The 22665-nt window shown below is 43.1% G+C and overlaps 2 protein-coding genes across 3 annotated transcripts in view; one reads left to right on the top strand and one right to left on the bottom strand.

Annotated features, from left to right (window-relative positions):
* lrrc20 (leucine rich repeat containing 20) overlaps nucleotides 1–13449 on the top strand; it is a 178666-nt gene extending 165217 nt beyond the window's left edge. The window contains exon 5 of the transcript XR_013079287.1: nucleotides 13429–13449. The gene's annotated coding sequence lies outside the window, so the exon portion shown is untranslated. The remainder of the gene's footprint in view (nucleotides 1–13428) is intronic.
* pax2b (paired box 2b) overlaps nucleotides 1–22665 on the bottom strand; it is a 30725-nt gene that overhangs the window by 4160 nt on the left and 3900 nt on the right. For both annotated transcript variants that reach the window (XM_076759916.1, XM_076759917.1), the window contains exons 4-8: nucleotides 20078–20157; nucleotides 19872–19991; nucleotides 11441–11616; nucleotides 8634–8748; nucleotides 698–799 (exon numbers count right to left, since the gene is read on the bottom strand). In XM_076759916.1, coding sequence (XP_076616031.1) covers nucleotides 698–799; nucleotides 8634–8748; nucleotides 11441–11616; nucleotides 19872–19991; nucleotides 20078–20157 — 593 coding nt within the window. The remainder of the gene's footprint in view (nucleotides 1–697; nucleotides 800–8633; nucleotides 8749–11440; nucleotides 11617–19871; nucleotides 19992–20077; nucleotides 20158–22665) is intronic.

Raw genomic sequence — 22665 nt, 5'->3', positions numbered from 1 at the left:
AGAGCCTGTGATGGGCTGTGTGATTGGTAAATGATATGCTAACACAGGACACACTCCACTGGTTTCCCCATCCACGTGGTTTAATCACATTAAAGCAAAATGCCGGCTGTGTTTTGGTGAGAATGCGTATGGTGATGCCGGAGCTGAGGAAGCGTATAAAACCAGCACCAAAACCGCATCCCTGCTCTGTTCCTGGCAGGGAAACACAAGCCTGACCTCCTCAGAGAGACAGCGATTTGAATATTTACCGGGCTCCCATGCCTCTGCCTTTTGACCCTTAACTGTTTGCTGTGAACCTGAACTGCAGGTTAAGTAGAGGAGGGGAAAGGGATATGCTCCGGAGCTCAGAGGCTGGGGAGGGCTGGTAGTGCTGTTTATCGACGCCTGGTGTGAACGGCCACGCAGGGAGATAATGAGCCAATAAGGCAAGAGGGGAAAGCAGGAAGGAAGAGAGAGCGACTGTCCTCTCCCCTATCTCTGATCACTTATTCAGCCTGTCTAATCCAATCATACACACAGGGCTAATATAAGGAAGAGTGCGCCTCTTACTCTGCAGGTCAATATTTATCGCCTCTTTGCGTAATTTGGCACTAAAGCCTCTTCCCTCTGCTTCTACACCTGTTCGTTTCCAGAGCAATGACACCCGTTCAGCGGACCCTAATGACAATATGAAGCCGTGACGTGGTCTCTCACTCACCAGGAACCATTCCAGCGAGCGTGGAGGTTGGGTAGCTGCCCTGACCTGTGGGGGGAACATGAGGGGGGTACCCAGGTAAGGTTGTGTTGGCCATATCTCGACCTGGAGAGACAAAATAGAACAAGAAAACACATCATCAGTGCTTTCCAGCTTTAATTCCTGACCTGGAGAAATAGCTTCTCTGCAGAACTTCATGCAGATTTTAGCAGATTTTGGAAATTTTCAGCTGATTGAGTAAAAACAGCAATACAGCATTGCAAAAATACACTTTTACACGTAAAAGCCCTGCATTCAATTAAGTATTATCATCAAATTGAACTCAGTGTAAATATCAAAAGTCCTCATCATGCAGATTGGCCTCTTTCTCATTGCTAGTATTGAGATTAGATATATTGAATTACTGGAATATGGTTACTAATGCATTACAGTGTGAGCAACATTTTAATGATGTAGCAGGTGGAGAAGGAGATAATTTGGCCTACATTATATACTCTTGGTTCATTAAATCAATGCACATATGTCATATTTTTACTGATTTCATATGTAAAATCTGAATCTGCTGAGTAAATATCTATATAACTGTAGCTGTTAAATAATAGGCCTGTAATGTTTCCCTCTGAGATGCAGTGGAGATGAAGTGTAAAGTGGCATAAAATGGAAATACTCAAGCGCAAGTACCTCAAAATTGTACTTAAATGCAGTACTTCAGTAAACGTGCTTTCTATCTCTGCTTTTTGGTGATTCAGTTTGAAAATGCTAACCAGCTACTGCAGTTATATAACACCACTTGTGACAAGCAAAAAATATGATGTTGCGACAAACATCGTGACTCATCACCACCACCGCAAGTCAGTCAACACAACAACTCGATTTTCACTGTAGTACAGAGAGGCTCGACCTGCCTGGCTCAAACTCAAAACAATATGCTGCTTTGAAGCGACTGAACACCACTCGCAAAAATGTGTCTCCTCATTACACAGTTCCAACTTGTCTAAACATGGCAGCCTTTGCTGATTCCCAGAAGGCTCCTCTCTTCTCCTCTGCGGCTGTAGAGTCCGAGCACACTGGCCCCTCTGCCGAGCGTCACCCGTCCGGCTGCAGATATTCAGCTCTGTAATTGAGAGTGACGGTTGGGTCATCCTCGCTAGCCACGGGGAGGTTGGGACAACGGCACGTAACCCCAATCTGCACAGGGGCCAGGGCAGGAGAGGCCCCTGTCATATTGTCAGCTGTGAGGGCCACTTGGACTCAAAGGGAAAATCATCTACCAATGGAGCTTTAATGAGGAACCCGTGGACGAAATGCATCACAAGACAACTGTTGTCCATGATGCTGCCTTCACAAACAATTGTTCAGGGAAACAGAGCGACTTTCAACTACTGCAGAGAAAACTTTTTATCAAAGATGATCCAAAAAGAAAAGTGAATTCACAGCCTGGTGGAGTCTTGTTTCATTGCAAGTTTGCATTTGAAATTGCTTTAAAAATGCTTTTACTGCTCCTACACTACTTTAGAGCCCCTTGGCCAGATTTTACTCTCAGTTAAACCTTTATCTAGTTAAATATGAGACAATTAATGAAAATGAAGTCTTAGCATTTTGCATCTGCCGTGGTTTGGTAGAGTTTGGAATACGCAAAGAGAAAATATTTCATAAAAGAGCAAAAAACAGCAAAAATGTATCAAAAAAAAAACTAATACTTCTTACTGAGAAAAAAACTCAATGCAACACTTTCCCTCCCAAGTACAAAACACATGTATCTGTCAGAATATTGAAAACTGAATCATGCTGCCAATTAGTGTTGATAGCGGGAGAATAACTGACTTAAAAATCCATTTCATGCGCAGTATCATGAGTAACTTATTTGTTTAATTGAAGGTTGAGTGTGTGAGCCCTCTGGGTATTGAAGTACCGACAGGCTGGCAGTCACACTGGCTGCAGGGTGGGGGTGGCACAGGGGCCCGGGAGTGAAACGGCTGGTGAATCTGGTGGCAGGGAGGCAGGCCTGGAGGTCCCCGAGACTCAGGCCTGCCAGGAAGGAGGAGGAGGAGGAGGAGGAGGAGGAGGAGGAGGAGGAAGAGGAGGAAGTGGGTGTAGATGGACTCATGGAGGCCTCTGTCTTAATGCAAGGTGACGAAGGATGAAGGCCTCTTTTTTTTTTTTTTGGTAAATGATACGTAAAGAGAGACAAGCACACGTGACCGTCCACATACATGTATGCTACATACATACATACATAGATTATATCCAGACACAGACGAAAACACACACATCAAAGGGAAAATCCAGCCAATAAGAGAATCCAGGCTGTGTTATTAAACTGATCTTGAACTGTACTGTAAAATAACCTGCAAACACGTGCAAAAATACTGGAACGAGAGTAACAGGATGCTGTCATGTGACACTTTTAGCATTCTGTCCATTGAATTAAGAATTTTTGTAGGAGAACAATTAAGTTACTTCTAATTTACTACTTCTGTTCCAACACACTCTAATGAAATATTGTACTTTTTACTCTGCTAAAATCTATTTTACAGCTACAGTTCCTTGTTACATATTTAACAAAAAAATCATATTGTATGATCTGTTCTTAGAACATGATGCTTTACTTTAGATTAAACCACTAAACAGTATTTAAAGGCCTTCAAATTAACTCCACCCTGACCTACTACTTTATTAAAATGCTGCTTACATCATAATTCAAAATGTACTATATACTGCATATAATAATACACTGCTCTGCATAATGAATGATCTTTGATACTGCAGATCTATTCATATATGATATTTAATGCAGGACTTGATGATTATTATTTCTTCATTGTGGTGATGCTGCTTTTACTTAAGTAAATGATCTGGATCTTACCTCCACCAGTGGGGATATTATCCAGAAATGTTGTTTTTAGGCATCAGAAAATGTACTTGCATCTTAATAAAAAATACTGTTGTCAGTATGGTATTGAAACACAGACCAAATAAAAGAACCTTTCCATTTGTGATCATGAATTGTGTGCTGAAGATTCGGTCTTATGTCGAACCACCGCTCTCTATTATTTGCAGATCTCAGCGCTGATGGCAGTATTGTACAAGGCCTGGTACGATGTGCCTTTTGGTTAAAGCGCTGAGACTCGGCGGAGTTAAAGAGCTTTACAGAGAAGAGTGAGGTCATGCTGGACCTTTCATTTATAATAAGAATTAGTTAGCCACAAGCCAGTGCACATAAGTCAAAGGGAGCCGTGGGAGTACTGTAGGTGGGGGGTCCAGCAGGGGTGAGGCCATTGTGTGTGTGTCAGTCTGCGTGTGTGTGTGTGTGTGTGTGTGTGTAGACATTGGTAACTATTGTCTAACTGTCTCAGCAAACACTGACCCAATCTTTTCCTCATGATTATTGCAGCAGCTACAGCAGTCGTACATGTTTAATAAAAGCAAATACTCTTATCTCTTCATTACCTCGCTTCAAAGAGATGAAATACATAATGAGCGCAGGATCCCGGCCTGTGCAGTCTCACAGGAAACATCTAGTTTAATTTCTTTAAGGTATGGCAAAACTGGGGATAACTAGGGATGAACAAATAACACTTTTTCCTCTACTTTTCTTCTTCAAATACTGATTCTGATTCAGATTGGCTGACACTGATCCAATACCAGCGGTATTTTGGGGGGGTTTTTCACTGGTGAAACTGATGAATTTTGAGGCTGTGTCAATGCATCCCTTCTTCACCATAAGTGGACTTTGTCATCCACCAAACTCCATTAATGTTTGTGCAGATTTTAATGATATTTTTGTAGAAGCTTTAGAAAATGTAGATTTACAAATTTCTAAGATCCCACTGCAAAACTGTTTAATGTGGTTTGGTCACTTCTAGCCGGTACCTGATGAGTGTTAGCCCTGATATCGATCCAGTGATCAGGGCATCAAAACCTTCAACCATCATTACAGACTTCAACCCTCATTCTAACCTTAAACAGCAACAATAAAACACACAATTTGGTGGGGTTTTCTGCAGAATTTTTACGGTAGACGAGTGAAAACCATCACGCATTTTGGTAAAAGCATGATTTGCTATTTCATAAGCGAAAACAAAAGGAGATGCGGAGAAAGCGTTTTCTAAAAGGTTACCCAGTTAAATGTGAACGTCAGTCTGTAGTCATCCACAGTTTTTCATCACTTGTTGACTCTGATAATAATAATCCCAGTCTCTGCTGAATCCTGTTTTTGTATATTCCAGGATACAGTTGGCAGTGACTGCCAGCAGCTCTGTGACTGCTGCTTTATGTCCGCTTTAAAGCCCTCTTTCAGAGAGGCGCCGGTTCGGAGAACTCTCTGTACAGCAATGATAGCCTCATTAGCTGCTTCCTAGCCTTTGTTGTTTTTACAACAGAGATGTGTGTCCAGATTCTCATTAAAAGATGGGCTTCTTTATATTGTCTGCTTCCCCTGACAGTCCCCTTAGATTGAACGCCAGCAAATCAAGCTATTTATTTTCCTCTGCCCTCTTTTTTCCTCCCCTGCGAAAATCAATTCAAAGATTTTTCGGTTTGCTGTTACAAAAGCCTGTTGATTTCCGTCTTAATTTGAGAAGTGGCTTGTAACGGTCGCCGCTGAGCTGGGAATACAGTATTTCCTGCTTTTAACGTGCCTTGAACTGTCTCATTTTCACAGACGAGATCCTTTGAGTGTTGTGCTTTTGCAGGTGTTTGACTAAAAGGTTCCAACCAAGAATAAACGTCACCATTAAGTACTGCTGGTATTTTTTCTTTAACTCAACTACACAGAGTGACTGAGAGCATCTCATAGCTTAAACTGCACCTGATTATACCACGAGAAGATTCTCAACCCACAACAACATGACAAGAAAGGTTATGCTCGCCTTTTGCATTAGCATCAAGTCAGCTTCTTAAAACACAAACAGAAAAGCGGGGTGACCTTCTCTTTATTTGGCACAGGAACAAAGTCGTTTGTGAATGACTCTTTTGCTTGCAAGAGTATTAAATTTAGCACGACAGGGACACCTTCATGTTTGCTACAACAACAACCGAAAATCTTTGACCTCCATTTTCTAGGCTATATGCAGAATGGGGCAATTTATCACAAGCCAAAAAATCTCAGCACCCTAATTAATTACAACTAAGTAAAGAATGTTTGGAGAGCCAAATTGCTTTAATTCCCCAAACACCGACTGAAAGTCATTCATTATCAAATGTGTGCTCAAAGGTTAGTTTGCTTTTGTGAAGACGAAATAAGCATTAATTTCGGAGCCTGGGCCTGTGGGGAGACAGGCGAGCGGTTTGTCACGAGGCCACACATCACTGACGGCAGGTTCGCTGTCTGATCTTTGCTCGCTGCTCACTGGACAACGGCAGGTCTTGGTACTTTATCTGTAGAGCACTCACTCACCTTAATTGAGCGTCGAGCGTGGATAGTTGTGTTTGCAGCTTGAAGTTTTGTTTAGAGAATTGACAGGCGGGGATAAAGGAGTGTCCGGAGGCAGCTGCTTGAGGAGGAGAAGTGTCATTGACACAGGGGCTTTAAGCCTTTGGAGGCCTCCATTAACAGGCCCAGCAGGGAATGTGTTTAAACAGTCTTCAGTATGCAGTCAATGAGTGGAGATGTGTAAAACTCCAACTGAGTGCTCAAGGGAATCAGCGCTCGAAAGACGGCTCGCAAGTCTGAGGCACCGGCGAGAAAACAGGTGGGCTCCGACTAATTTCAGGAAATACAGAAACTCTCTATAGAAATAGTGGACAATTGGCCGTATCAAGGCCATCTCTCCATTTATTTCTCAAAATACACAAAAAAGTTTAGAGCTCCTCCTTCTGCTATTCATAAATTCACCCAGGGCTCACACTATTTGAATTTTAAGCAGTTCGAATCAACAAGAATAAGGAGCACTTGAGATGAAATCCATCTCTCGAAGGGAATTCATCAAAGAAATTACTTCCCATATCAACAATAGAAATTACCTCACAATATGCAATTGTCCTATCCACATATTCATGGAACCCTTTGGTGTTTTTATGGGGTAAGAGGGACTATTTAGCAGGTAATACAGCATTAATGTGGTGGAGAGGGAGAGAGAGAAAAAACTGTTTTAATGGAAGTGGCTTCTTGCCTCTGAATTTCGATGATGTGCACAATGCCCTTAAATCCCTTTCTTATTTGAGCCTGCTTTGCAGGTACTTTTGAGCCTTAATAGGATAAGCAGAGGACACAAAAGATTTCTATCTCTCAAGTCTTTCACTTCACTGAGAATCCCGATCTCTGGCAATGAGCACTTCATGAATCATTCATTTTTAATAGATTATGCAAATTCCAGGACATAAAATCAACAAGATCATTAACTGCGGGCGTTTTAATTGGTGTTCGAAAACATTTTAAGGATGAACATAATCTCCAGTTCTTTCCCCCGTAAAGACACAATTAATTTGAAATTGGATCTCGGCCTAAACACTGCAGATAATTTACTACTTTTTGCATGGCTTAAAATTCCTCTGGTAGGCTTATCGCAAGTAAACTGTAATACTCAGCCATTAGAGAGACCACACACCTGAATATCACCTAATATCCACACAGGCAGGTGCTGAGAGAAAAACCAAGCAGAGGAGCCACTAACTAAATACTAATTACCAAGTGGAAGTCAGAGTGATGTTTGCTCCGTTAGTTTGACCTCTGCATGCTTTACTTACTTACTCCGCCACCAGAAAAGGACATGGAATTAAGTTATTTACCAGCACAAAAGCAGGTAATGTGCTTTTCATACACACACACACACACACACACACACTGATATGCATACAATCCCATCTTTCTTCCTCCGCATGTCTCTTTGCACCTGTAAAGCAGTAAGGAGACCCTCTCTGCTGCAGAGACCCTCTAAGATATCCCAGGTGCAAACAAAGCCGCCTGCAGAACCAGACCTGCTTTCTACGGAGGCCATCGGCGCACAAAGGACAAACACACACCTTTCTTCTCAGGAGGCCTGCCTTACAGGGGAAATCTACCTCCCACATATTAATGAGAAAAGGGCCCTTTCTTTTCTCATAAGGCTGCTTGGCTATCATTTGAGAAGGGGGGCTGCTGCAATTTTCAATCACCCTGTCCTCCCCCACGCAGAACTCGTTGCCTTTGATGGCGGCTGCATAATTATATGAATTTTAATAAAAGCTCTGTATATTAATCTCAGGCCCCAGACAGTCATCGTAAACTTTCAGTAAACTTAACCTTCTTCTCGGTAATAACACGGCAACAACGAAACCATATTTCAATTAGCCAGGCAGTCATTAACTGTGACAAGGAGAGGAGACGACGGAGGGGGGGTGGGGGTGGGGGGGGGAGAGTGAGAGATAGGGAGGGTGAAATAAATGATCATGGCGTTAGAGTTAGGCGGCAGAAATGCCAGAGCGTATTTACCGAGGCACATTACTCGTGCTTTGAGACACACAAACTGTCTCCCGGCGAACAAATCACAGGAGCAACAACAGCAGCAGCCAACGAGCAGTCAGTCCTGCATGGTGGCCCTTTTTTTCCCACAAGACCTTGCTCTGATACACAGTCATAGTTCTGATGTGCTGACACCCAGAGGTCCTTGTCCAGCGGTGACTGAACAGCTCGCCCCCCCCCCCCCCACCCCCCCAGCCCCCACAATCTCTCTTCTCGCCCTGCTTACTCAGCAAAAACCAGACGGAGGACAGCTGCTGAGCTTTTATGGCATCATCGTGCCACCTTTTCAGCCAAGAGTGAAACGGTATTAAAAAAGTCTTCACACTTAACTTTTTGGTTTGCTTTTATTTTCACACATTTCATTCTTGCTTTTATTTTCGTCAATCGCACAAGCATTTTTTTTTTTTTCTCTTTGGGGTCTTTTACATTGTTCAATCCCCCTCAGCTGAAGCTGTGGCTCGGCGGCATAAAGGCGTACTGTATGGCACTTGATCTTACCTACAGGGTAGCTTTGCGACACACTGGGGCCCAGGTCTGGGTTGGCGCTAGAGGATAAACTGGGTTTGACTTCGTCCAGGCTGGAATTCAGGGCAGGGAGCGAGTACTCATTAGCCTGGGAAAAGGACAGTTGAATCATTACACAACCAAACAATACCTAGATGGAAATCCTCCCTTCTCCTCCTCCATTAAACGCTCCACACAGGCCTGTGCGAGTATAAATTTGTATGAGAGCATTGTGTGTGTGAGTGTGTGTGTGTGTTGTGTGTGTGTGTGTGTGTGTGTGTGTGTGTGTTCAAGCTGCAGGGTGGCAGTTCAAGCATATCATGAATGTATTTTGGTATTGTCTGAGAGGAAGTGGGATTTTGAGATGAGTGAAAAGCCAAGGCGTCAGCTGGCCCTTTGTGCTTGACTGCAGTCCTACCCCTGATCAGCCAAGGGAGAAAGCAGTTCTGCTTTGTTACAGGCACACCATGTGGCCCTGTTTGAGAGACACCATTCACCTTTTTCCCCCTTTTTTCCCCCTTTTTGCTTTTAATTTGGAGTCTAAACCACCTTTTAATTTCATTACCTCTTATCTCTGAATAGAACCACTTGTACTACTTGCACTTTTTGTGACCGCTTAACTGAGATTTTGTTGCTTGTTTGCATTCAGCTGTTGTCTTATAGGAAAAGTTTGGCCAATTCAAGAAAAAAAAAGCACATTTTTAGCATTAGCAGTGTCTAATGATGTGGATCAGTTTGGTTTTATGTGCAAAAGTTTTAAAACTCCCATCTTATCCTCACTTTAATGGAGGTGAGTGGAATTTGTGCATTTGTGCTGCTTTAATTTCTCAAAAAAAGAGTTACATGAGTATGAAAAGTACACTTCTTTTTTTGGTTTCTTCGTTTTTACAGAACCCTTAAGCCAGACTTATCAAATGTTTAAACACAGAGGAAAGCCTAAACAGTCAGTCTAGTAATGGGAAAACTGTGATTTAAATCAGAAGATATTTGATTCAAAAATAAGTAAATAAGACTAAGAATCTGATATATTGATATATGGAAAGTAGTTGCAAACGTTCACAGCAAAGTCTGTGGATTATCCAGAGGAACTGGGACGTTCTGCAAAGACTTCTTTTTAAAGAAGCAAACAAAATGCCATTCAGTGGAAGCAGAAATGTCAGAAATCTAAAACTCTCAGCAGATAAAACCAAGACGTGTCTGTTAGTAATTTGGGTGAACTGGCCCTTTAATTAAAAAAGAAACTAAAAATAACCTCTCCCCAGCTCGTCTCCCTTCGTCATGTTTCCTTTTCTAAACCCACTAAAACACACTCCTGGCAGATGTTAGCGGGTTTTTTTAATGAGATGAGACTTCCGGAGTCTGAGTGTTGACAATGTTTGTCCACAGCCCAGTGTGAGGCCGAGTGGCTCGGTGGGCCGCGCTCCCACAGGGGGACGCCCGTGACCCCGCTCTTGTCTGCCACTATCACCGATAAACTCTAATTGTCTGCTACAACTGTTCACTGGCACAATGTCGGATGTTTTCCTCTATTCTCAGAGGCTTCAGACGCCAAACAGACGTTTTATCATGCAGATAAAGGGCAGAAGGGGGAAAACTGAAAAGATAGGTCTGAAAGGGATGACCAAATGGCTAGCAGAAGTGTGGGAGGGGTGAATCCATTGAGTTTTGCATCTCCAGAATGGGTTTTTAATGCCTCGCTACAGAACCCAGACACTGGCTAATAGGGCCACATTTTCCACAGAAAAAAAAAAAAAGAAAAAAAGAAAACGTGAGGCACCCATGAAAGGGAAAGTGCTCTGATTAATATTGCATTAAATTAAACTTGATTTTTCTAGACTGTTCCTGGCCTCCGTTTGCCTTTTTTTTCCCTTACCTGCCCCCTTTTTTAGTCTAACCCTTTTCCCTCTGCCTTTTAATACTCTCCCTGACGCTCTTTGTGATTGCAAGTCATTTCCAATTCGTTTTGGTATTGATCTTCCAGTAGAAATCAGTTTTGTAATTAGCTGCAAATTAGGGCCTCTTCTGGAGGTGAGGCCTGTCCCACTGATTTATCACCTGCGTAATTCGCCCCGATTGGAGAGAAATTAAAATGAACTCAATTAGGCGACTGCTTTTGCTTTATGGGTCCGACTTGTAGTTTGGTGGGAGAAATTAATAGTCTCTTGTTGTTTAATAGTATAATGAAAGTAAATAAAGGTTATCCATTGTAATAAGCCCAGAGCTTTTAATAAGCGGTGCTTTGTGGCTGTCGTTTTGGCATGGGGGTGGCTGTTCCCCAAATGCCTCTTAATTTTTGAAATGAGGATGGATGGCGAGCGTGGTTGCAATATCAGAAGGAAGGAGAAGGAATACATGGTTTCATACATCCATTTCATGAATACATGTTACAATAAAGGCGGCCGTCAAGACTACGTCAGTCATTAAACATCAAGCTATGACAAAGAGTTGGAAATTAAACAAGGGCAAGAAGAAGAGGTTGAATAACACAGCAAAAAATCTAGGTATCGATTAATTTCATGTTGCCTTACTGTTATTCTCAATTATAGGGGATACAAGGAATGTGTTTTTCATCACAAAATCAATAATGTGTGGGAGTTTTCCTGGTGATCCCTCCAGCATTATACGTGCTTGGTTGTAATCCAGTGCTCGGCCATCTCGGGCGCTTGTTTAATGAGCTTCTGGATATGGTTTGGGAATATCTGTGACAAAGGTGTAGGGTTTTTTTTGAGAGGCATAACATGCACAATTTGGGTGTATTTACTGGATGTGAAGAAGAAGTGGTGAGTTTCAGTGCTACTAACCTGTTCGGGTTTGATATGCTCCGATGTAGGGAAGACGTCAGGGTACGAGGGGCGTTCAAAGACCCGGTCCAGCGCTTCCAGCTGCTGCTGGGTGAAGGCATCTGCCCTAAGGTGTTTCCGTAAACTCTCCACACTACCCTGAGAATCACTGTTTGGGCCAGAACCATCTGAACCATCTACAAGAAGAAAGAGCAACAATCGAGACACTGACCCTGGGAAGCTGGCCTTTACTTCAAGCCATGCACTTTATATTCTCCTCATGGTTTTGCTGTACCACCTCTGTGGGGGATCTGAGGAGGACAGAAAGGGATGGAGTGCAGGTTTTTCCACTCCTTAATGGCTGTAGTGAGCCACTGGCTGCATCACACAGGCTTTTCCCTGCACCCCCCACCACAGCAGTAACACCATCATGATCTGAGAGCCCTCTAGTAATTGATGGATTACCATCACTTGCAAATATATACATGTTGTGGCAAGCATGTATACTAATGAAAGCAGCAGCTAGCCCATTATCCTGCCTTTTCATTCCAGCCAGGGGATTTTTCCCCCCTGTCTTTCTTTCCTCCCCAAAACCCTAACGGTGCTCGCAGAAATCAAGAGCAGTTTTTTTTTTTTTTTTTTTAAAGCACAATTTCCCTTTTTTCACAATTCAATACCGCTTTCATTCTCTGGGAGTGTGTGGTTCCATTTGGAAACAGCGGCGGAGGACAAGAGGCTGAATAAAATCGTACAGTCTGCTTCAATCATCCTGCTCTCCAAACACAGGAATTTTCTCCTGACTCCTGACCTGATTACCCGACTGTTGGGAGAAGGATGCCTTCGCTTTTCCCGTTGTCACTTGCATGCGACGCTTTAAAGCCTTTACAGACCACCCTACCATACCTCCCTTTTTTTCCTGCCCCCCCCCCCTCCCAGCCCTTCTCCATCACCCCCGCCTCTCCTGGCTTCAGCGGCTGTGTCTGTAGGTCTCCTCCCCGGATCCCAGAAAGCTTCAGCTCCCTTACAAATCTGTCATTCTAAATTTGCGGCAGATTATGTTCTCCCCTCAGTGGGAGAGTGGTGATATATGATATGCAAGGCCCCTATTGATTGCCTGATCTGGTGGCAAGAGGGAGCTGAAATGAACTTGAAATGAACATCATGCCTCAACTCATTGTGCGTATAATACTCTACTTAATCCCACATTTTTCTCTGCCATGGAATTCAATTGATCAATCATGTCTGTGTGATAGTACCATTTGGGAGGGTTATTGCCATTCTATTCTGCTGCTTGACCTTTTTTCACAGGCTGAGGCCAGAGGATGAACCCGACTCTTCCATGAAGAGCAGAAGGAGAGGTAAAAGAGTGTGTGTGTGTGTGTGTGTGTGTGTCTGAGCACGTGTGAGTGTGACCTGAAATTGTGCTGATAGCTGCAAAAATGTCCGGCAAAAAATAAGTTATGAGCTAACAATGCCTTGTTAGCCGCTCAGTCTGGTTTCTCTGCTCAATGAATGCAGGACTTGCATCGATAGGTCGATCGGGTTTTTGGCCATGAAGTGACCGATCCACGTTACGTTTAGTTTCTTTGCCACTGTCATTATGAACATCAAAGGCTATCAGTTCATTCAGTCATCACAGGCTGCAGAATGGTTTTGAGTGGCACAATAATCCCTGTCCTGTTCTTGTGTAACCTTATTTAAAATTATTCCAATGAGTTCGACACATTGAGGTAAACACAGAACAAGAGAGATCTGGTGTCAGCAGATGCCCTGAGCTAAGGTATCAGTATTGGGAGAAAAAAAGTTTCATTTACCCCTCATAGCATCGTCTGTTATTAGCTTGTCAAATCTTGATTTTACCTCTGATTAGGCAAAAGTATGTCACTCTCCACTGAAAACCAATACAACTCCCAATTTTATGGCACAAAAATTCAATTGATTGCATGCTCTGATCCACCATTTTCACTCCAAAAACCTGAAAAGTTGGCTGTTTTCTTAGTTTCTGAAAGGATGATATGCTGGAAATGCAGTCAGACAGTGATGAGTGTATGAATATATCTGCCTGTTCCAACCTTTTTATGAAGCTGGCTTTGAACCCAAAATGTTCCTGGTCACACTGAAAATATTCTGCATTTTTAGATACATGTTCTCCCAAACATTTTGGCACATTATCCGTTTTAAACAAAAGTGTCAAACAATGTATGATCACAGCAAAATTTAAAGGAATAGCTTCACAAATGCACTTATTTGCTTTCTTGGCGAGAGCTGCTCTGTTAAACATGAAGCTACAGTCAGGAGATGGTTATCTTAGCTTAGCATAGAGACTGGAAACAGGAGGAAGCAGCTAGCCTGGCTCTGTCCAAAAAAATTCTTCCTATCAGCACCTCTAAAGCTATGCTAAGCTAATGCTAAGCAAAGCTAATCTTCTGACTGTAGCTGTATATTTAACAGACAGGTTTGGCTCATCCAGCTCTTGGGGAGAAAGCGAACAGGCTGAACTGCTTTAAGAGGTTAATTCAGCTGCTACATGAGGAAAAAAGCACGACAGCTGTGATTGTTTCTGATCTGCTGCTCACATGAACCTTTCGGGACGTTCAGGTGAATATTCAGCACCTTTTCTGCACAGCCTCACTGAAGGGCCTCACCTACTATAGCTGCTGCTTGTCACTTTATCAAACGCAATTGTTCTCTTTGCTACCAAAGCAAATAGAGTCATTAATTACTTTCCATCAGCCGGCCCGAGCCACAACACCTGATCAATACCCCCCCACCATATTTGTCATTCACCACAGTGGAATACACTTCCCACACACAAGACAAACCATCCTGGGTCAACCTACACACTCTTCCTCCCACTCAGACTGAGGACAGTCCCATCTGCCCTCCCAGCTACTGACACATCAGCAACGACTGTGTTTTGGTGATGAAGATGATTCTGGTGACATGTAGAGCATTTATAGCGTAAATCGAGATTGTGCTTCTTTAATCATTTTCAAGAAAACGATAGCATCAGTGTTTGTTTACTTGCAAGCGACAAAGCCCTCTAGCGGAGGCGGAAATTATGACTGCTGTCCGTCAGGAGCAAAGGAGCTAGTGTGATGTTATTATAGAGTCGCAAAGTGTCAACAAAACATCAGGCTTTAACACGGGAGTCAGCCGTTTCATATCGACAGGGTCTTTCAACCATGACTACAGTCGTTCCCTCACTTTAACCATGTGATTATTGTTGTAATAGGAACAACTAAGGTTCCCTAACCTTAATGGAGTAGTCATTTTAGCTAAAACTCAACAATCCCTAACCCTAACAGCATCATTTATGTGCCTAAAACTAACCAAACCTTAACCAAAACTGTGCAAGAAACAGATTTATTTTTCTATAAGTGGGACATGAAGGCACATTTTTTTCTAAAGTAAGAAGTCAATCACATGATGATTCAGACTTTTCAGAAAACAGGGACAACATGGTATTTAATCCAGGTTTGATGCTTGTTCAGTATGTTGGCCTGGAGAAGCCACTGTCAATCAAATGTGATCAAACTTCGCCTGCACAGACCTGATGAAGCCCAATAGTTAGGCTTTAGGCCATTAAATTCTGCACAATTTGTGCTAAAAAAAAAAACTGTTGCTCATTTAGTCACTAGTAATTCCTGTTAAATAGAAATATTTGCCATTTGAAGAAGATTCCAGGTGCTGTTAAGTGCCTCTAAGCACTTATTGTCTCTGCAGGAAATCAGATCCATTATTTAGACATTTCCAAATCTGCCCATTATGCAGCGGTGATACTAATCTTTGACCACAGTGGCTTTGTTGGTGCGTTACACGCTTGTCCCGCTCTGTGGTCGTTTATTGATCATCTCTGGAGTTGAGTGTATTCATCTTGACATCAGTCTGTATTAACACTCCGGTAACGAGGGAGCAGCCTCCATCAGATCAGATAACCAGCTCTATAAAGCAGACTCCTCTCTGCGGGTTTGGCACCCAGAGGTCGCGACCCCTAGCAGGAGGCTTCAGCCAACGCAACTCTGGGACTGGGAGCGAGTCTGAGTGACTGCCGCCAAACAAAAACACAACAATTATCGTGAATGAAGCGCAGATTGAGTATGAATAGCAGCTTTTTGTGAGAGTCTGACTCTAATCGAGGAAAAGCCTGATTTCAGAATAAAAGTTTCAGCTTTTTCATGCAAAGAAAATAGAGTTAAGTTCTTGTTAGAGGCACGAGGAGGTGAGCTGGCACCTTGAGGTCACCAAAGCCCCCCCTCAGATGAATGAGCTTAGCCCCCCCCGAGTCTGCTCCTTGTTTAAACAACATGTCAACATACATACGCTCTCGTTCCCTGAACACACTGTTATGTATTTCACAATAACACACCTCTATGATTTCCCGCCTGAGTCAATTCTCGGTTAATAAAATCAAATTAAAACAAATTGGATGAACTCAGCTGCATTTTGTTTTTCTAATTGAATGTTTTGATTATGTACACATAAATGAAATACTGCTTTTGGAACGTGATACGCTGGCTCTGCATCGCCGCAGATCTGCGATCAGCGCTGAAGAGGAACGGACGATAAACTGATCCGTCGATGGAAAATTCATCAATAAAGATCAGTGAAAGATTCTGATTGGAGCTTCTCAAATGTGAGAATTTGCAGCTTTTCTTGCTTTTATGTGATTACAAATTACATTTTTTTTAATGTTTTTGGCTGCTGGTCAGAAAAAAAAAGTGAGAAACAGTGATGAACATTTTAGAGGCCAAACAATGAATAAAAATAACCAAAATATTCCTTAATTGCAGCCTATATCGGATTACTCGTAAGATTCACGGGAGAAACATGGCTTACTGCTGGCAGTCAATGTGCTGTGATGTTCCTGAGCTTTTAAAGGCTTTATTAATCTAATTTGGAGGTTGCACTTAGGTGCTGACATTTTGCCGTGCTCTAAGTTCCTGCGTTGATTCTTCCTCTCCCCCCAAAACAGATGCTGATACACAGAGCAGGGTGTGACGGCGGCCCCGCTCCATCACTCATCTCCCTCCACACACATCGGTTCAGTCCTCATGACGCTCAGAGAGGAGAAATAATTAATTCAACAGCTACTGAAGCACAGAATCACATCCATTCTGACTGCCACTGGCTATTGTTGTTGGCTTTTGAAATTTATGATGATCATCCTATCATGAAATTTCTCTCTCGGTGTTTCTCTCATAAATCAAGAAGAAAGGCCCCAACACAAAGTGAGAAAGCGATCAGAACGGCTGAAATTAAGAATCATCTGCAGGTCTGATTGTGCAATTCGCGGGGGCCGCTCTGAAAGGCCGGACACACTTCATGGACACTGCATGTCCTCAACAGACCTCCAAGCCGCCTGCTCAGGCCAATTCAGCTCCGCTCGCTCGCTCACTAATAACAAGGAGGTGAACAAAAACATCCATGAAAGCAGATTTGTACTTAAACATCAGATACTGTATGAGAGATTTGTATTCCGCCCCGAGAGAAGCAGCTTCTCCTTTGTCTTTTCTGAGGCCCACAGTGTCAGGGGAAGCAGTGGGGGGTGGAGGAGTTGGGATGTGGGCCACTTGGATGTTAATCTGTGAGGTAATAGCTTTTCTCTGCAGAATTGCAAATTCTAATACATGTCACTTTGTAAAATGGACAGCCGTGGTCACCAAAGACACCATCTCCAGGGGTCTCTCTCCCTCTCCCCCCCCGCTCAGTCCGTCCGCAACAATGGCTGCCAAGTGTAACATGCTACTTTTAATTTGCAATAACATGTGACAATAGCAGATTAATGACTCTTATGACACCTGTGTCCCTGAAGCTCCTCTTGCCGAGACCCAGTGTACATAACGTGTGTCACACTACATTATCTCTACATCCCTCCTGTAATGGGGGGGACCTTTTTTTAAGGGCACTGCTGACTTGGAAACTTAGGAGCTGTCTGCCTGCTTGGCAGAGCGCCACAGCGACTGCCTAAAACAAATACTCCGGGCTACACAGCCAATCCATTTCAGCGGGGCTTGGGTTGCACGCCACCTCCCCTCCCTAACCCTTCCCCCTCCTTTCCTTCCTTCGCTCATTTTTGTTCATGTTTTCAACCCTTGATAATGACTGCTTGTGCCATAATCATCATGAGGCTTACCAAGTTAAATAGGGCTCAGGCAAGCTACTGTGCTGTGAGGAAATTTAATCCAAGCATTAACTGGCTATAGACTACAGCCTACTGAGGGAAGCAAAATACGTCTGAATGGCAAACAAGGCGACACTGAAACAGACCTCAGCTAAAAAAAATGTGCTTTAAATCAAAAACAACCAGCAACAGCAGCACAAACACGCTTCTTGCTTCTATTTGCTTGATTTCAGAGCCACAAACTTAAGTCCTACACGTAGATTTCCTGGATGAGAGATTCTTTTGGCTTTTTTTGATTGGACAAAAGACTAAAAAGTAGGCTCATGGTGATAACATTTGATTATTTCCAGACATATTTCTTAAAAGGTTTCAGTGTGAAGGTTACAAAAAATGTATGAATGGAAGTGAAGTGAAGCCCCTTCAGAATGGTTGATGGTATCTATGGCAAAATATGTCATCTTTTCTTCCAGCAAACACCATGAAAATGATCATACTGGTTACACAGGGTCATATACACCCACAGGTTATGACACACTGGAGCAGTGGAATGAATTTCATAATAAAACTACTCATTATTTTCCAAATTTGACCCAAACAAATGGTTGCAAAAGCCTCAACATCTCCCAAACTACTGAGGACATAATCTAAGTATTTTGTCAGAGGTCACTTCAGCCTACCTGCTGCAAAATCTTGAAATTCAGGTGTGTTTTTTAGTTGGGTTTTTTTTTTGGATAAGGTGCACTTTAAGAGAAGACAGTAACAGGACAATAGTGTCTACAGGGTAACATCGCATGTAATGTATTATTCTTACAAACTGTGGCTCCAGGCGAGACATTGCTTTTGCAAACCGGGTGTGTGCGGCCAAGGCCTGGGGTTTATGTTTTGGAAAGATAAAGTATCCCTGACCCTGTGGTTCCAGGTAGGCACCAGCTGGCCGTTGAGAGAGTATATAAGAACCACGGCCCCCTCCGTCAACCCTCAGTGCAAGTCCTACGCCGACGCAAACACACACACACACGAGCGCACACATCCGCACACGCACACACACCTTTCTTCTCTTTCATCGTAATGCTGGCCGAGCACCTAAATCACAGAAATGGCAGCACATCAGGGGAATCATTTGAGACTGAATAGCCATAGAAACATGGTGCTGTCACCTGGAAGACCTCCGCAAAACAGGCCAGCTCTCCCCCTCACACACACACACACACACACACACACACACGCACACACACGCACACACACACCTTACTCCTCCATGCCCTTTAATACCTCTTTGCCCTTCAGTAGCAATCTGCATAGAAATGTGTGCATTCTATCATTCAGTGACTAGACATTACACCCTGGCTAATAGTAGAGGTCCTCGAACGAGTGAAAATGAACCCTTGAAAATACCAGACGTTTGCATTATGCCTCCGCGATTGCATCTCTTACAGGGAAAGACTTGATTATGTCATTTGCCATGTCCACGTCATGCTGGTTTTTATATCTTTGCCAGGAAATCTACCTCTGACAGGTCATTAGTCATCCCTCCCTCCCTGCACGCGCATAAAACATCAATTCCACTCAATATCCCGCAAACCCCCGTGCTTCTCAACAAACGCCAGAACAAAGAAGACGCTATGTAAACTACTGCCGTGCTCTGATTAGCTCTCATTCCAGAGCACTGCAGAAATAAGGCACTCATTCCCCACCCTGTTTGAGATAACTGCCCCTTTTCAGCAGCCACATCATCCCTCCATGCCCATACATGCTTTGCAACATGAGTGCATCTGTTTAGCTATTCTCATCAGCTGCTTATGTAGTGACATTAAGGAAGCCTATTGCTTACAGAACCAATAATCTATATCGCCTCAGGCCCCCTTTATATCCACTAACCTACTACTTCAGCAGCAGAAGTGGAGCCACTTTTGTTAAAGAAGAAAAAAAAAGCCCTCCACAGAGCTATAGCGGCTTTCTTGACTGACCCGGGTGGTTGGCTACATCATCTTGACATGTAATTATCTAAAGCCCTTTAATCACTTCCATAAAGATTAATTGCAGGAGACAACAGCGGAGGTCGTGTCTTCAAATCAAAAGACTCCTTGGCAGATTGACACAGCAGTGTAACAGAGTTCAGACTTAGGTGTTTTATAAGGGTCATCTACTGGAACTGAAGCAGGCTTTAATGCTGTAATTGCAAGTTCAGCAAAGTGGGTTTTATAGCAGAAAGCTGCAAAGAATTCTATTCAGTTTTTTTTTTTTTTCTTTTAGCTTTTTGTCAGAGGATTTTTAGATATTTTCTGGGTGCTAAACCTGAGCTGAGCTTAGACAGAAAAATGTTCTTACCTTCTTCTCTTTTCCTCTTTTCACCATTGGATCGTGGAATACCCAGAATCCCATTGATGGAGTAGGATCCTGCAGGGTCATTGGAGGCGCTGGTTACGGGCGGAGAGGCTGTGCTTGGTACTGGGAAAAACACAAAGTGCAATGACTACACATGCATGTGCAGTGTGGGCTGCTGAAGCTGCTGCTGTGATGTGCTGCAGCGTTACCTATAGTATGGCCTGGTGTCGACAGGGACGTCCCGTCAGGCGATGGGTGGAAAGGCTGCTGGACTTTTGTTCGGATGATCCTGGGGAACAATGGGAAAGCACAAGTCAGCTGCTGCATCTCCACTTCCCTTCCTGGAATCTGCGCCTGGTGCGAGCGAGCTGCTCGGTCACGGCAGCTTTTATGGAGATATTGCGTGATTAAGATATCAAACGCAACTCATACACAAGACGTGGATCTGGTCAGTGGTTCTACCTTAAAGGTGTGCTCTGGAGAAAAGTCTTCATTGCACTTTTGGTCTGAGTGATCTTGCAAACAAAGCATGAAATCACATCAATTCACCTCAATGATCAGCTTCACTGACTCTACCTGGCCCAGACTAATCAGCTCTCTCTCCCCCACTGTGGAGGGGGTTTCACTGGGGCCGATCGCAGCCCTATAGTAGCCCTCTGCTTCCCAGATCAAACATCTCTGTAGAACCAGCGGCCCCCATGTGCCAATGCGGATGAGGTTGTATTGATCGGGGCTTGGGGAGAAAAAGTTGGGGATTAGTCACACGGCCAAACAGATGCAAATAGAAAGCTATAAATTATATGTGACAGGAAAGCAATAGTTCCTTATTGCCTTGCACAAGCTTACGCCAGCATTAGATTCCTTTAATCTGAATGGCACTTGGGGAGAAAGGGAGCTGTCACAATAATTTGTAAACTTTAAAACTATTCATCATGTGTGCCACGAGAGCTATTTTAGAGCACAAGGAACAGAGGTCGGGGAAGGAATATGGATCCTTTCAGGGCTGATTTCTTTGCACGATTCAGATGTTGCTCCTTTGTTGTGTTTTATTTCAGCAGAATGAAAATATTTACAGATCAAACAGCCCAGGTTTCAATTTGGAAAATACGCCTCTTACACTTTTCTCCATATTATCCAGAAATGCATCAAATGATTTGGATATTGATGTTACTGTAGGTGCCAGGGGGGCTTCAGAGGAACAAATCCAACACTGTCACAAAAAAAAAAAAAAAAACTGCCCTTGGAGGCAAAGCTACCTAACAACAAGCCTTTCCACAGAGCGCATATTGATGTTTTTATTTTTCCCACTTCTCCCCATAACAGTTATTCGACCCCTTGACTTGTGTGTGCTACATAAATCCAAAGACTTTATTTGGTATCCATGTTCTTGATATTGAATAAGCAATTTGGGAGAATGAATTAATGACCTGGCTGTTGCTGAAAATCCCCTGAAGAAATATTAAAATTGCTTTCCTTCTGAATCAATAATGTCTAGCGCCATTGAGGAGCCTTTTTTTTTTTGTTGTTTTTATGTCTACCAGCAGGCTAGCGTTACTTGTTGGTTGCGGTGGCCCTGACTCGTAGTACAAACACTATCTCTGTTGCATTTAATAATGCATGCAGGGGAAAGGTGTTTAAATAGAGCATCCTCTTTTGTCAACAGTCCTGAGGTCAGACTGTCTGCCACAGAAACCCACGACTGGCCCCAGTCAGAATCAGCCAACTGGAAAAGACCTTGGCTCCAGTCTTTTGCTTTTTTTTCTCAGTTTCCTGAACGGGGGAAGCCCTGTTTTAACTTCTGTCGTCATTTATTTTAAGAAAAACTCACTTTTTATCTGGATTTTTTTGAGCAACTTGAAGTCTGCTGCAGCGATTGAAGCGCTGAGGATGTTTTCATTGATTTTTGCGAACTGCTCCTTTAGACATTCAGACATGCATTGAAGTATTAACCTCCAGCTAAATCAAAACAAATGCCTGTGTCGTCTCATTTGTGTGTGCACTCCATTGTGTGTGTGTGTGTGTGTGTGTGTGTGTGTGTGTGTGTGTGTGTGTGTGTGTGGCGCTGGAGTACAGAGCAACACATTGAAATCTTACATTTCTTCAGCTCAGAAAAAAAGGGGGGAAATCTTCAGCATTAAGCCATAATAGAAATGCAAAGTAGCTCTCATACTGTATTTGGCTGATAGAATTACAGTTCTTTCTATTCACAATTTAATTTCCCACATAAACAAAGACACATAAGGCTCCCCCCGGTCCAAAATAGAAAGCTTTAATTGGAATTGAAAAAAAACTTTATAGGGCTCTTTTAATGATATTAATGTACGTTTTGAATTTATCACATACATGTGTCTGAGCCTCCTTAAATGGGGCTTTTTAAGCAGCCACGAAGCATGAAATGAATTTTCTTCAGCCTTTTCTCTATTTAAAAGATGTCTTGTGTGGAGCTGTCCATGCTCTCCCATCAGCTCATTAAAATGTAATGCTGATGCTGGCTCTATGGAACAGTGCCTCTTAACCAAAGTTCATCACCAGGGATCTCTGGTGGTGGGGGGGGGGGTGAGGAGGGGGCGAGGTGAGGTGGGGGTGTCCTGGGTCCTCCTGTAGCTGCCTTTCTATAACCATAGCAGTGTTTACGAATTTCCACAGGGAAACTGGAGATTTGCAGCATAAATGGAGATACTTGAAATGTTACATGTTATACAGTAAATTGGAATATAAGCGTTTTACATAAGAGTTTTAATGTCACAATCAATGCAAAATTGATGCTGCACTTTTATGCACCATCATGATGTTACAT

Source organism: Chaetodon auriga, chromosome 20 (genome assembly GCF_051107435.1).
Source record: "Chaetodon auriga isolate fChaAug3 chromosome 20, fChaAug3.hap1, whole genome shotgun sequence".
Classification (NCBI taxonomy): Eukaryota; Metazoa; Chordata; class Actinopteri; order Chaetodontiformes; family Chaetodontidae; genus Chaetodon; species Chaetodon auriga.
The sequence above is the reverse complement of the archived record's forward strand: the minus strand, read 5'-3'. Positions and strand labels throughout refer to the sequence as shown.